The 17,164-nt window shown below is 35.0% G+C and overlaps 2 protein-coding genes across 2 annotated transcripts in view; one reads left to right on the top strand and one right to left on the bottom strand.

The window, feature by feature from the left end:
• LOC110458765 (integumentary mucin C.1-like) overlaps nt 1-5,647 on the bottom strand; it is a 65,271-nt gene extending 59,624 nt beyond the window's left edge. Inside the window, exon 1 of the transcript XR_002463826.1 lies at nt 5,352-5,647. The gene's annotated coding sequence lies outside the window, so the exon portion shown is untranslated. The remainder of the gene's footprint in view (nt 1-5,351) is intronic.
• LOC110458759 overlaps nt 1-10,852 on the top strand; it is a 49,742-nt gene extending 38,890 nt beyond the window's left edge. Inside the window, exon 2 of the mRNA XM_021510654.1 lies at nt 7,574-10,852. Within this exon, the coding sequence (XP_021366329.1) occupies nt 7,936-9,366 (1,431 nt within the window). The 5' untranslated portion in view covers nt 7,574-7,935 and the 3' untranslated portion in view covers nt 9,367-10,852. The remainder of the gene's footprint in view (nt 1-7,573) is intronic.
• Nucleotides 10,853-17,164: the final 6,312 nt, after the last annotated feature.

Raw genomic sequence — 17,164 nt, 5'->3', positions numbered from 1 at the left:
ATGTCCGATTTCACATAGTTCTCTGTGCCTTTATCATTTTCGTATCGCCAATATGTTCTGAGTTTATATAACAGACGTAGCTAGGGTAATACTACAAGACTCTTTCATGCCCAAGGGTGTAGGATAGGGAAATTCCACCCGAGGGGTTTTCAAATTTGGTAAAACCCGAGGGAAATGAGAGACATATGTATATTTAATAGTCGATATACAGTGATACAGGAACATCAAACTATTACATGTTTATGTTTATTTTAGCCGTTGGTGAAGTCATGTGACACTTAATGCTTCTGCAGACAAACATAATAAAATTATTTACGAAATTGACGTTAGTTTGTCAGCAATATCAAGGCGTGTAATAGGACCATAACACTGATTGAAAAAAACATTACTTATATTTACATTTATTTTAACAGTTATCATTAAATCACTTTTTTCACGCTTTAAACATGAGAACATTACGTTCCTGGAAAAGCAGAGTTACGTCAGGATACTGATCACCTAAACTACAGGGTTGAATTTTCTATGATTTTGAAATGAGGATATAGAACATACTTTATGCTATCTGTATATGTATATTTATCACAAATTATAAAAGGACAAAAGTGTTATACATTGTTTATCACATGACAACTGTGTTATGTTATATTTACCACATGACAGCTGTGTTATGTTATATTTACCACATGACAACTGTGTTATGTCAAAATGATCACATGACAACTATGTTATGTTATATTTACCAAATGACAGCTGTGTTATGTTATATTTACCACATGATATCTGTGTTATGTCAAAATGATCACATGACAACTGTGTTATGTTATATTTATCACATGACATCTGTGTTATGTTGTATGTATCACATGACAACTATGTTATGTTAAAATGATCACATGACAACTATGTTATGTTATATTTACCACATGACAACTATGTTATGTTAAAATGATCACATGACTTCTGTGTTATGTTGAATTTATCAAATACCAACTATGTTATGTTAAAATGAACACATGACTTCTGTGTTATGTTATATTTACCACATGACATCTGTGTTATGTTGTATTAATCACATGACAACTATGTTATGTTATATTAATCACATGACAACTATGTTCTATTATATTTATCACATGACAACTATGTTATGTTAAAATGATCACATGACTTCTGTGTTATGTTATATTTACCACATGACATCTGTGTTATGTTGAATTTATCAAATGCCAACTATGTTCTATTATATTCATCACATGACAGTTGTGTTATGTTGTATTAATCACATGACATCTGTGTTGTATTATATTTATCACATGACTTCTGTGTTATATTATATTTATCACATGAATAATGTGTTTCACAAGTCTACTATCGTATATGTTTATCACACAAACTGTAACAATAGTACGTCATTTTCAAAAATACTCGACAAAATAACGGGTNCATCTGTGTTATGTTGTATTTATCACATGACAATTGTGTTATGTTAAAATGATCACATGACAGCTGTGTTATGTTATATTTACCACATGACATCTGTGTTATGTTACATTTATCACATGACAGCTGTGGTAAATATAACATAACACAGCTGACATGTGATCATTTTAACTATTTACCACATGACATCTGTTTTATGTTGTATTTATCACATAAAAATTGTATTATGTTAAAATGATCACATGACTTCTGTGTTATGTTCAAATGATCACATGACAACCGTGTTATGTTATATTTATCACATGACGATTGTGTTATATCATATTTATCACATGACAATTGGGTTATTTTATATTTACCACATGATATCTGTGTTATGTCAAAATGAGCACATGACAACTGTGTTATGTTATATTTACCACATGACACCTGTGTTATGTTAAAATGATCACATGACAACTATGTTATGTTATATTTACCACATGACATCTGTGTTATGTTGTATTTATCACATGACAATTTTGTTATGTTATATTTATCACATGACATCTGTGTTATATTATAGTTATAACATGACGATTGTGCTATATCATATTTATCACATGACGATTGTGTTATATCATATTTATCACATGACAATTTTGTTATGTTATATTTATCACATGACATCTGTGTTATATTATAGTTATAACATGACGATTGTGTTATATCATATTTATCACATGACGATTGTGTTATATCATATTTATCACATGACAATTGTGTTATATCATATTTATCACATGACAATTGTGTTATGTTGTATTAATCACATGACATCTGTGTTATATTATATTTATCACATGACGATTGTGTTATATTATATTTATCACATGACGATTGTGTTATATCATATTTATCACATGACGATTGTGTTTTATTATATTTATCACATGACGATTGTGTAATATCATATTTGTCACATGAAGATTGTGTTATATCATATTTATCACATGACGATTGTGTTATATCATATTTATCACATGACTTCTGTGTTATATTATATTTATGTAAAATCTACTATCGTATACGTTTATCACACAAACTGTAACAATAGTACGCCAGTTTCAAAAATACTCGACAAAATAACGGAGGTTGCCATTGACATTGATGTTTTTCACTAATTTCATAGCCTACCTATATTTATTTTATCGTGACAAACTTCCTGCAGTGTTTCTGTTATCAGGTGTGGTCTTCATATAAAATCGATTCCCACAGATGAAGCATCTGTCGATTGCCATGGAAACACTTATCACCTCTGAGCAGGCGTTTTACAGTTATGCTAACTTCTGAATCAAATTCGTACTAAATCCCATCAGTGGCCGAGGATGATCTGGCGTTTTGTTTTATTTGAGAGATCGATATTGACTGCCTGGAGAAGCCTCACTGTATTAGGTAACATACACGGGATATGTCACAAGGCTCACGACAATCTCTCCACCTGTCACTCAATCATAGTTGTCTCCTTTTAGACAAACAGTTTATCGAAATCGAAATAAAAAATAATATCTAATCAACATCATCTCAGCTATCTGAACGATTTGAAAGTACAAAGCTTCAAATTGTTTAGAAATATTGACATCAAACTGAAATGATTTCGACATTAGTTGATGCATTGTTATAAGTCTAGAGTGTCATACTTATGAAAATTATTTTGAATGTGAACAAATAGCAAATAAAACAACATTAAAAAGGCGAATACTGTTGTCGAACATGTGCAGTGATGCACAAAGCCCAAAGAGAAGCTATTCGTATAATTACTGGACTTCCTTCTTATGCCAGATTCGAAAATTTACTTTTTGAATCTGGTCTAGAAACTCTTTCGAATCGAAGAAAACGCAGAAAACTTCAACTTTTGTATAAGATGCACAATAAATTAACTCCGGACTATTTAAATGATCTATTGCCGTCTACCGTTGCAGAAAATAACCATTACACCCTTAGAAACAATAATGATTATAGAGTTCTTCCTTTCAGGCTTTCTCTAACAAATTCATCTTTTCTACCTTCAACTCTTCGTATTTGGAATTTATTGGACCTTTCAGTACGATCATTGACTTCTTTACATTCTTTTAAAAACTCGTTAACTTCAAATGTACTATCTCCTCCGCCAATCTACTTAAGTTTCGGTGAACGTAAATTAAACATTTTGTATACAAAACTTAGATACCAGTGAAGTCCACTTAAATATGATCTTTATAGGGTAAATCTTGTTGATAGTCCAGTTTGTAATTGTAGCCATCCCTGTGAAAATGCCATTCACTTTTTTTATGAGTGCTTACTTTTTAACGACGAAAGACGCATCCTGTTCCAAAATTTGAATGCCTTGTATGTTGATTTTGATTTAGAATTGCTTTTGTCTGTTAATGCCCAACTTTCGGTAGAAACCAATACACAAGTGTTTAAGCAGGTTCATCATTTCATCAAATCCAGCAATAGGTTTTGATAATTATAATTATCATTCCTTATTTTTATTTATATGTGTACGTTGTTATATATTTTTATGAAATTGCATTTCATTATTTTGCCTGATTACTTTATTACATTGATCTTGTTCATTATAAAATTACTATACCGGGCTGCATGTCATGAAATTTTGTATAATTTATAATGTATTCAAATGCGGATTCTTTTCACAGTTTACACGATTTCTTTTCTTGTACAATAAAATATGTTTAAACTAAACTAAAAGTGATGTTTAGGTAAATAACAAACAAGCGTCGGTTACATGTCTAAGTCTTGAGCGGGCATTGGTCACGTGGCGGTATCTTAGCGGTACATGCTATTTTACCACTTTTCACGCTAATAGGGTAGTGCTAATTTATGATAAACGTATACAATGCGATCGTTGACGTAACAATACAGAACACATCACTTCGATTGAATAAAACGATGTAGCGTCCATAATGTATCTGATTGGGACATGACATCTGGTCAATTGAGTGAGAAATGAATAAACTGAAATGCAGGCACCTATTTTCTCTAAAAAACAACAACATGTAAAACGCTCACAATCGCTGTCGTCATATTTCGGCGACAAATCCCCCATGTTTTATAAGAGCAGTCGATAGCTGAACATAAACAGGCCACCGATCAGAATTTTGAAGCCTGCTAGTATGGTCAGTTGTAGCGGACTATATTCCTCAATAGGAGATTGTAACCCTCTACCTGCCAACTCGTCATTGAGTAGGTATCCGGATCACTGCTGTTTGGCGCTAAACATCGAACAGTGACGCATGTAAATAATTTTTCGGAAATGTGCATTAAACTCCTACCTACATCTAGAGCTATCAAGTCAACAATATTTATATCAATCACGAATACATTTATTTAGAAATATATTTTTTTTAGATTTTTTTTTTTTAGAAATACATATTTTGTATAATTCAGTATAGGCCTCTCCTTTATCTGCGGTAAATTAGAGACGTCAGAGTTGTCTTGTCAATCTATGGTATTTACTGATTGTTTCTACATTGCTATGGTAACACGTCACTAGGGAGACCCTTAAGCCTACGGTGGACGCCATTTTATTAACAAATTACCCATAATACGTGTTTGAATTGACCTTTACAAGTATTCAATCAGCGCACGTGGTCAAGATTCCTCGTTAAAGCAATGTTAATGTCAGCTTAGCTCCACAAATACATTGCCAGTTCCAATTTTATAGATTTCACTAAAATTACGACGGACGTTTTGCACAATTATGCTGTGTTTTAACCAGAAGGCACCATTATCAATAAGACATAAAAAGCTGATACCGAGAAGGTAATTAGAAGGCTATGAGAGGTTGGTCCGCAGTCACATTACCGTACAAATTCAGCCCAAATCCAAACAACACAGATCAGACAGTGTGTTTACACATTGTCTCTTACCTCAATCATAAATAAACACAAAACGTTCGCCCGAGGAGCGACGCTGTGGTTGCTGTGTAGCACGTTTGACGTCAGAGTCGTGGATTTAAGGTCTAATTCACGTCGTAGTTAATTCATCATAACCAAGCGCCACAGGGAGTGCATTCTTGGTAGTGTTCGTGTGGGTCAGGAATTAGTACAGCGCCTCGTTTTCAATCGCCGTATACCCGAACTTTCATTTATCTTAATAATGGTTGTTGACCTCAAATTATTGTCATGGTAACCAATATTGTATTAGTGAGTGCACTGATGTTCTGTCTCATCGACAGAGAACAAGACAAATCAAACTCCTATTTATATATAAAGTGAATAATATCAATTATACCACGTCTGTGATGTATCGACGGTTTTCATTGGTTAAAAATAGTGAATTATTGAGCGATATACCATGCGCGTGCCAATAACCAATGCACGTGAAATAGTGCGCACGCATGCTGTTCCAACAACCTCCCCGTATTTTATCATGAATTAACAAAAATAGCATAACTGTCAGACGGGATCAAAATATTTGACAGGCCTGCCATTCAAAAGATTATACGGATCTATAGACCTAAAGTGTGTGGGTCCGTGCAGTGAAAATGGTTTATTAATTATTGACATTTAAAATGTACAGGTCTGAGACAAAATGGTAAATTATTAATTACTTCTATTTTTACTTCACTGGGTGATGCCGTACATTTCACGATGTGTGCAGTGTGTGTACGATGTCGATAGCGTGCCAATGTTTGATTGATTGAAATAAACATCGTATCTGACGTCACACGTGTTCAGTTGTTTCTGGTCTGCAAAACGTGGCCTGCTTTCAAAAAATCAAAGTGATGTCGAGCATTCGCCTACAGTGTACATAACGTGTGTGAAGAATAATGTTGCAAAAAGTAGCATCGGTCTGAACAGTGGTTGCAAAACACAGCTGTCCGGTGAAGTCGGTAAAGGTGAAGGTTGCGTCATGATCAGCCGGTCAGCGACTTTCCATCACGTCATGGCAACCAACTAAATATAACAACTCATGTCAGGCCTATCGTATGATGTTGTATTACTGGCACTTCCAAGAAAACGTTGTCTCACCCTCGTTATATATTCCACCATAATGCACGCACACATGTTGATTATTTCTTAGATATAATACATCAACTACCTTCTCTTCTGAACATACTTTTTTCAAATCTGTCAATTCAAAAAGTTGATTTCAAATGTCATCGTTCTCATTCAGTCAAATCGTGTTATGTATGTTTGTAATAGGACCACATTTAAAACTGGCGGTCGCGAGTTCACTGTTAAATCTGATGTTTTATCATACAACAACAACGNCAATAAATACACGTGCAAACCGACAGGGTCATGCTAGGTGCTTACAATATTGCAATCGCTGTAGTTTATGTGTCACTCCAATTACAACACTAGACCGTAACGTCTGCAACAGAAGGTATAACTAGTTATATCGTTCCTGCAAACAGAAATTACGCCACTGCTTGTGGGCCATTTGTTTTCCCTATTGTCCGTGTGGTTACTTTAGATAAGATAGCGTGATGGTGTTTTTACCTGTCAGTTTTTAAGTTCAAAACTGTGTTTGTTTAGTTGTTCGCCTGTAACTCTTCCAACATCACCGGAAGTAATCTCAGATGTGTCAAAGTTCTGATTGGGTTTTGGAGTTGTGAGATATTTTTGACGTCACTTCTGGTCGCAGAGTGCGTTTCATGTGTATTTATAACAAGAAGAGTGTATTTTGCAGATAGCTTCTTCAACGACATGAGTGGAACTCCAGGATGTTTGTGTCAGAAGATCTTTTTTGTCAAATGAAAAAATAAAAAAATAAATAAAAAATGTAGATAGAATACCTGTTACATGTTTTGCAAGTGAAAAAAGACAAAAAAAAAAACCAACAAGAAAACTAGATAGGATACCTGTTTACATGTTTGACAAATGAGAAAAAAACAAGCAAAGAAAATGTTTGACAAGTGAGAAAAGACAAAAAATAAGAAATGTAGATAAAAAAATCGTATACATTTCCTACAATAAGCAGCATCATTACAAGCATTAATAATAAACCCTCTCTAAGCCTTATCACATGCACGTGTTGTCCAAACATTGATGTTTTATTAATACTATTGGATGAGACCGTGATTGTGTGTTTATCTGTTTGGACTGTTTCCACTCAACGCTCTGTGTTTCTGTGTGTTTTACAGGTGCCGTAGGCGAGACTATAAAGTGATTAACAGCATCAATCCCAGCAACTGTTTACCGGGATAGTATCAGCTTCCCCGCCACCAACGTGACTTTTCAGCCACATCGACAATAGTAAGATGGGTTGCAGTAAACGACATATGCAAATATGAATCAGTTCAGAAGATTCGAGATTGAGAAATAAAAGTTATCTTCGACACATCAACCACCAGTGCAGATCAAACGTGTGATTGTCGTTAATAACGTGGATCTGATTACTACTGCCAGGTGTTCTTATCGACTGTGGAATGTTAATGATGTAATACTAATAATGTGTAGAGTATCACACGTCATGATGACAACGGGATGAAGATATAGATTTTCCATGGAATCTTCCATGCTACGACCCAAATCTGCCAAACATAATTATCGGAATCGTCCCCCGCAGCCAAAATCGGCTCGAACAGAAGTTCTCGGAAATAAGTCTAAGTCACGTGATCAACAAATCCCTCATCCGGTAAAACCCACAGAACCAGACAAGAAGCGATTAGAATCAGCACGTCCTAAGAGCGCGCATCCACGGGCGAAAAGTCGCTGTGGGTTAGTCGTTGATATATTTAACTCTCAAAACAGCACCTATACCGACATCACCGTCATAGCGGATAGAAGTGACGCGCATGTGCCAGTGAATCTTCCGGATCCAGTAAAATCAAATCTGAAAAAGAGCCCGAAGACAAACAAATTGAATGAAATCGGCCATGGCAATGTGCCAGTAACCAAAATGGCGACTGACAATATGAAGGAGAATAAGACGGCAGGGAATGTTAAAATGGTAGCGCATCACGTGACACATAAGGCCGAGACAATTACGCGCTGCTACTATCGCCCTTTGACCCCAATCATCACAAACGAGGACGAGTATTATGCTAATCTGGACCCGGTGGACTATTTCAATGACCCCACGGTGCAGGATCTTCCTATTTTTAAAGAGAAACCAAAAACTACAGAAAAATTAACACAAATTCACACGATGAGACTACCAACGACCCCGAAGGTCAAAGATACCACTGGTTACCGTGGCAAACCTCGGCCGTGGTCGGAAAGTATAAAGGATCAGAACGACGCGTTACTAACTCGAAAAAAGTTTGTTAATACTAAACACTCAGTCTACGCCATGTTTTTTGACGAAAAACCTGTTGGATTAAATACAGACACCAAAAAACATTTACGTCCTTTAACAGACGACAAAGTCATCATGCAAAGCACAAAAAATCTACAAAATGGCGGCGTCGTAGGAAACACTGTAGGTGTAAAAAAGTCGAGGTTAACAAAAGTTGACGGTCACAAACTCCTGGCTAGTCGGACTAATAACACACGTGGTCCACCCGGGAGTGAGAAGAGCTGGATCCCAAGATACAACGGACTCGCTCTCGATAAACAGCCGTGTACGACTGACCATAAAACCGGAAGTCGTAACGTTAGCATTGCCCAAGGCCAAGTTGTAAAGGATCCGAAAGCTAAATATAGATATGAACTTCGACCCTTCTCGGAAGGAGTAAATATTCTTGCAGAAAATGAAATGCTACGATTCCGTGCTAATCAGGAATTATACCGTTCAAAATACAATGTAGACAAATTATTAGCGAAACATAAGAAAAAATGTGGAAATTTTCCAAATGGTTTTGATTTGAAGCCACGGCGAAATAATCTCGTGGGACCTGAACACGTAGAGGTGAAACATCCGGGTACTTTAACAGGGCATCTGTCTCAGCGACCACAGAAGTTAAAACCGATCCAGGCGATTCATAAAACCTGAAACATCCATCTACTTGTTTGATTAGCTTCCATGTTGTTTCAGATGCTGTCAAGATTCCCGGTAAATACCCTGGTTGTCAGGTATTTGATTTAAATTTGTCAATTTTTTTTAATTATTTGTTTTCAACGTTTTGTTGTTTCAGAATATGAAACGATTGAAAAAAGCATTACATTTAAATTTGTATGCATTATTGATACAATTAATAGTTCCATAAATTCTGGAAATCAAATTATCAATCGTGGAAATTAAGCGATAACAGTTAACGTATTCTAATTCATTTGAAATGTAAAACGACATTTGATTGGTCAGTCAAGTTATTTTGCGATATATATCGCCACAAAGATATATATCGCCGCAAATTTCAAATTACAGTAGGGTTATCCCTAATTTGCATAAATTCATATTTATAGGTATGTGATGACTGAATAGATAACAGAAATAAAATTAATATAAGATGAATGTCACTGTTGTAGTAGACGTTGCAGCATAGAAATGCTGTCATACTGTAAATTTCGTTATAAACAGTAAAATATTCCGCACATTAACGAACACTGACAACAATAGATTTGTCTAATTGTTGAAATAATTACACGCACAATACAATTTTCTTACCAATGCCCTCCTGATACGGGAGATTTTTCAAGTGCCATACTAATGCTAATTTGATAAAGTGTTGCCTTTGTTTGTACATGTAGAGACGTGTGATGAGAGAGAAAGCATAGCTGATTTACGGCCGGTGTAATTTGTCTATATGAAAGAAACTTAGACAATACAAACAATTAGTATTTGTTTACAATGTTAAATTATTAACTTACCGATATTACTTGTAATCGAGTTTAAATAGAATTTCCCTTTTTTTCTTGAGAAAGTTTTCCAACAACCAATTATATTTAACTTGAATTCAGTTGAATTTAAATTTTTATGTCTCCAGATATATAATGACTTTTGCAAAAAAAAAGGAAAAAGAAAAATGAAAAAATATTTAAGTTTTAGTTTATAAGTCATTCTTTAAATTATCATATTGTTTAAATCCATTAATCCATTGGAAGGACTTCTTCGGGAAATCAAAATTGGAGCTGATATTTTTGCGAGAAATGTGAGCCAGGTCATTTTTCTAAACTCAATTGATACGTATGTTTTACTTATGGTCTGATCCTATATTTGAGGATTGATGTTACAATATCCGGTCTTCCCAGTGTCATTTCTCACAACATAAAGGCTTTTCTAACTGTACAGAAATTTTAAAGTAGACATTATTTATTTGAGCCCCGACCACACAAGCACTGCGAGCGGTGTCCATTGTTTACCAAGCAATCACAACCTTTATATTGTAATATTCTGTCTCCGTCATCTACTCTATAAAAATATTGTAATAACGATAGAATCGGTCGGATCAGGTCGAGTGGATCTTTTGTGTCTAATATCTTCTTTAATACAAGTTTACAGTCTGAATATGAAGAAAAAATAAGTAAATGCTCGTACGTTATTTGGTTGTTGATTTGGATATTTATTTTATTGTACAGCACAAAACAAAAAACGTCTTTTTTTAAATGATTGTCAGTCTTGCCGTATATGATAAAACAGTAGTCATACCGACTGGTTTATAGACATTCCTCAGTATCGTTATCATTTCAATGTATAATTTATTTATATTTTCTTGTATGTTCAAGTAGATACTCAGGAAAATTGAAATTTTTGGAGAGCGTTACAAAAGATATTCACGATTTTATTGAATCTTTAATTAGTATAAAATGAAACAGTCAAGATGTTGCCAATTATCCTTAGAATGACTGCTTATAAAAAGTGAAACACACGAACCCGACTATAAATCAAATGCATGTCCATCAAAAATCAGGTATATTTATTCATTAATTAAATGGCCCAGTCAATTATCTACAATCGCTTTAAGTAGACTTAATCGGATATCTACTTCACCACGGGAACTGTGGCCGAGGCGTGTGTTCTTGGGATAAAGTAATCAAAAGGAGAACTGAAGGTCTCCAGCACGAACACTTAGCTAACACATGTTCGATTTCATTTGCTAAAAGCCGACAGTGCGCTGCCAATATCCACGATACATCATGATATATTTTGTGCGAAAATAATGCATTTGCTTGTGTTATAAATCAGGTTTGTGTGTCTATTCATCATATCACGCAACTGTTCTGTATACCTGTCAAATCTATAATCAGTTGAACAGGTGCCCGAACAGTAAAGCAGTATAATTATAGTTGTTATAGATAGCAGAGTTAACCTATTATCGGGGAGGTCCAAAGACAGACGAATCTATCTAAAGTTCACGGTTTATTATCATCGTGAATGTCGAAACATATCGACCACTGCGACAGGAAATAACACGCTGACAGTTAATTTAATTCAGCACATGCCGAGTCGGTTAGCGGATAATCTAGGGCGTTATCTCCCCTGAGCTCTCACACGAATCACTGATAACATGTACGCGACGTCCACGTTCACCTCTGCTGTTTAATTTGATTCAGACTACATCTGTCAGGAATCTGCTACAAATGACAATATGGCCATAGATAATTTATAGACGATATATTTGAAAAAAGACACAAGAATGCATGCATTGATAATGGCCAGGTATTTATAACTATGAATGAATAGATATTGTTTCTGAAAGTTTTCAGCGTATTATAAGAGAATAACTCTACCACAGATCACAATTGTAATGTTTGAAATAGCATATTATCTTAACTTCATTACAAGTCACAACATAACGTGTAAGGTAATATTTAATTAAATTTTATTTTTTACACAAATCATCGATATCATGTGTATGTAAGCGTATGGTTTCGACTCTAACACAAATCGCAGATACAAACGATGTATATGTATACCATGTAGTGTTGCTTAAACTCTTATTAAAAAATATACCAGAAATAATGTGTTAGATAATATGTATACATGTACTAACTTAGCATACGAACCACGGGTACAATGTTGTATACGTTAGCATTCAACCTTAACTCTAATACAAATCACACGTATAGATTATAAGTCGGCATATAGCCTTAACTCTAATACAAATCACAGGTATAGATTATAAGCCGGTATATAACCTTAACTCTAATACAAATCAAAGTTATAATATATGTGTAAGCATATAACTTGTACTCAAACACACATTACATGTTTTATTTTAAATAATTCGTTTTATTGGCTATTTAAGAGAAGCTATGGAATGCTATTACCCCAATGTTTGGTAAGGCTAGTTTTGTTTTCTGTGTGTGTTGTTCTTACATTAATACAGATGTTGTGTTTTGCATATTCTAGTTGTGTATGATTCTTACTTTAATTGATATATATATATATATTTAAGTATTTATTGGTTCTTAATGCTGTTTGTCCAACTGATCGATTGCTTGTGTTGTTTTAGTTTATCAGTATATCGTTTTGTAAAGGTTATGATTTATAACGTATTCAATGCGATTTTCTATTACTTATTTTCGTAATAAATACTGTGGTATGTTATTGTATCTATTGTGGCACAAATTTACAAGATTTCCTCCCCCACGGACAATAAGGGTGAGCGATTATTTCTCTATGAATATTTTTTATACAAAAGTTTCGTTTTCAATAACATTTTTTGGTTTTGGATAAACTAGTAACGAACATTACAGGTTTGGTCATATTTTAAATTGAGACATAAAACCAAACGATTACTCCCCATGGTGTTACTACAAACAATCTGATACAAAACGGATCGGAGAGGTTGACTGAATTTAAGTTTTATTTTAAGGGATATTTTGAAATTATTGCTATATGTCTTAATTTTGCCTTCATACAGCAAAATTTCCAGTGATTAAAATACATGTGTTAATTAAATTAAGGAAGTTCTAGCACAAAACGTTGTTTATTAAGGAAACACATGTAACTAAATGTCGACAGATTGTTTTTCTTTGAAGTTTAGTTTTCAATCATCTGAAATAGTGACGAACAATGTTCACGTACGTATGAATCAGTTAATTTCGACGGATTTGTTTTCTCGTAGTTTAGTTTTCAATCGACGAACAAGGTTCACGTGCATATGATTAACCTAATGTCGACGGATTTGTTTTCTTCGTAGTTTAGATTTTTTCAATCGACGAACAAGGTTCACGTACATATGATTAACCTAACGTCGACGGATTTTTCACCTCGTAGTTTAGTTTTCAATCATTTGAAATTTTGACGAACAATGTTCACGTACATATGATTGGTCAACTTGAACCTCGATACGAAATTATAAGCATTGTAAGTAATCTGTGATAAAGCGTGACTGTCAAATATATCAGTGTTGTGTCCCTATATATTATCATGTATAATCTTTAATGCTGATTATTACCGACGATACCATTAAACATACTTCTATGAAGTAAACCTATCCAGTGTGTTGTGTTTTAATTCCGAGTTAATCACATGGTTGTACCAGCCTCGGCCACAAGACAAGCCTCGGCCACAAGACAGCCCGATATACTGGTCCTAGATTTGTTGTCAATNAATATAAGGCGCTAACTCCAACTTATCAAATAACAAAACAAACAATTAAGTTTTGACCCTGGTAGTATTGAGGTTTAGCAACATCGATTTGAAATTGTTGGTGACTTCGGTGTATGTTGAAGAAATATGTAATCACCACAGGGTTTATGGTAAGCGCCTTTGACTTAGATCCCCCCAAACCAACCTATTGCTTTGAACTAATTTTCAATGTAATATCAATTCCAAGCACGTGATGGTAGCCTACCCTGAGAGCATCATAGGTCGGACCCATGCAACAATTATTATATGAAGCTGTGATACATGTAGCTTGTCGAAAATTAAATCCCGAGGCGGAATAGATATTCGTGTCTAAACATGAAGAATCTCGTAGATGTTGTTCTGCTAATGCACCCAGGGAAGCTATTCCATTAATATAAAATCTATAAGAATTTAAACAAAGGTCCACACTTCGAAAGCCTTTGATAGTACTGTGACGTACTTTTCCTTACTGATTCTGTTTTAGTTCTTGCCTGGCAATACCGCACTTTTGACTTTAATGTTGAACGTTCTCACAGGGGAGGAAGGCAATGGGTTCTGTCTCCAGGCCGGGACATATCAAAGTCCTCAAAAAATGGTAATTGTTATACCTTGCTTAGCATTCAGCATCAAGGGGAATACAAGTAACTGGTTCACCCGTTGTCAGTATAATGTAACCGGGCGGAATGCTGTACAAGCTGGGTGCCTTCGGCATGGTATTTCAGTGAGGTAGCACTATCAAGTCGACATCAGATTCCGCGCTATCAAAACAACAACATACCTTGTCTCCAGCACACAGTCACGCACACACAACACACACGGAGGCACGTCCTAAATGACCTCAGCTGTTGGTAGGACGTTTAACGACATAAATCCGAACCAAAATTAGTTCAGTATAACCAGTAAATTTAGTTTAACAGATAACCCTGTGAGTTATCGATCAGACCTCGACATACAGCTAATGTTTGACGTGCCAGGGACAGAAGTTGTGCCAGGTTTGATAGCACAAGACACAGCATGTATCAGGACAGGCCTGAACATCAGGCAACAAAACTGGGAGTTCCGTTAACTTATCGATTTAGAAACACGCAACCTGCTTTTTTATGATTTCACCTAAAATACCCATATAAAGATAATCTTCAAAAAGCACTTATCTTATCTGAAACAGTTCGCACTTATCGAGTCAAATTCGATATTTCACGCAATTGTCTCCTCTTTGATGTCCGACATTAAAAGTTAAAGTAACATTTTATCATATTTGATTTGGTGATAAGCTTTTGTTTTTTGAGAACATAACATGCTATTGATTTTCTCAATTATAATCACATATGCTGCAATGGTCAGATAATCGGCGAAACACTCACACACAATGAATAACTGTAATAAAAATCTGTCAAAATACTGTTTGTTGTATCACTGACTAAGTAGGTTAGATTTTAATCGAACGAAGTATCCAATGCTAACAAGGAAAGTGAATCAACGACGAGAGTTTGAGAAGTTATAGTTAAATCATCGACTATCTTAATGTTGAAATACAAATTGAATTAAGTTACCCCGGACCACACAGCGAGATGATTTAAAGTCAGGATTAGGAACGTCTGGCGGTTATACCGTTTACAAAATAAATGTTTATGTCTGTTTGTGTGTTTTAATATCCATTGTATAAGAGTGTAAATAAATGGTGAACAAACCGACAAGTCTCGTGACATATTATGTATATTATTCCTAGCTAGACTTCTAACGATTGGTCAGTCTGAATAAAAGTAACAACAACAAAATAACAGAAAAAGACAAAATTTTAACTCAAAATCAATAAAACTTTCGAAAACTAATCATAAAATAAATATGTCCATGGATGCCCTTTGGAATATACAAGGAAAATCAGACCAGGCGTTGCGGAAGGAGAGGAGTCTTCTAATTCATCTTTGAACTAGAACAGCTGTGGACCACATACTTACTGATCGTATTACTGCAACCATGTCAAGTGACTGATATGGTTTGAGTATAACAGTTTACACTACATGTAATACATTAATCTTCGTTATAGAGTGAAATAATAAATTATAGATATGTATGTCATATAAATTTACAATAACAAATCGGCAGCTAATTGTTATTCTTTTGATCTCGTTTCAGTTCTTTTGTATCAGACACAGGCAAGTGTTGATATACACGTGAACAAATTTGCCCTGATACACACCGGTATGCTGTTCCAACAGTCCCTTGGCCTGCCTAAACAACCCCCAAGTTTGTGACATTAAGCAGAGTACCGGGACGAAAAACAATCTCAGGAATCTATAAACAAAACGGAAATTAATCTCCGTTTTTTTAGTCCGGATGAGGGTGACAGGAAGTAAGTTTTGTGATTTAGACACACCCTAACCGTGTAGCCATCAGCATTATTTTACACCGACAATACCTTAACGGTAGTTATTTAACGGGCGTTACTGTCGCTAAGTGAAGTGGACCGTGGACAAGGTAGTTTATGAGTTATTTCTGAAACATCTGCCGATCGATTCTAATTGAGACTGTAATTACCTTCCTGCTGGGACAATCAAACGTTAACTGTTGTCAGGGGGTGCGACTAAATAAATCAATCAGCCGTGGCAAAGTGAAAGGCGGGAGGTAACTATAATTGCCATGGTGTTTATTTGTTATCCGTTGTTATAGAATAAGTTCAGAGGCTGATCAAATAGCATGAGGGGTTAATGGGTACACATTACTAGTACGTCACACGTAAACCTCCAATACCTTCACCGGTCTACTCACAACTAAACTTAATAACTTACAGTATGACACCGGTCTCCTCACTACTAAACTTTATAACTTAATTCGGTCTCCTCACTACTAAACTCAATAACTTACAGTATGACACCGTCTCCTCAAAACTAAACTTAATAACTTACAGTATGACACCGGTCTACTCACTACTAAACTTAATAACTCAGGTCTCCTCACAACTAAACTTAATAACTTACAGTATGACACCGGTCTCCTCACAACTAAACTTAATAACTTACAGTATGACACCAATCTCCTCACTACTAAACTCAATAACTTACAGTATGAGAACAGTTACCTACTACTAAACTTAATAACTTACAGTATGACACCGGTCTACTCACTACTTAACTTAAAACTTACAGTATGACACCGGTCTACTCACTACTAAACTTAATAACTTACAGTATGACACCGGTCTCCTCACAACTAAACTTAATAACTTACAGTATGACACCGGTCTCCTCACAACTAAACTTAATAACTTACAGTATGACAC

The sequence above is a fragment of the Mizuhopecten yessoensis genome, unplaced genomic scaffold (genome assembly GCF_002113885.1).
Source record: "Mizuhopecten yessoensis strain PY_sf001 unplaced genomic scaffold, ASM211388v2 scaffold1259, whole genome shotgun sequence".
Taxonomy (NCBI): domain Eukaryota; kingdom Metazoa; phylum Mollusca; class Bivalvia; order Pectinida; family Pectinidae; genus Mizuhopecten; species Mizuhopecten yessoensis.
Note: the sequence above shows the minus strand (reverse complement) of the source record. Positions and strands in the feature narration are given on the sequence as shown.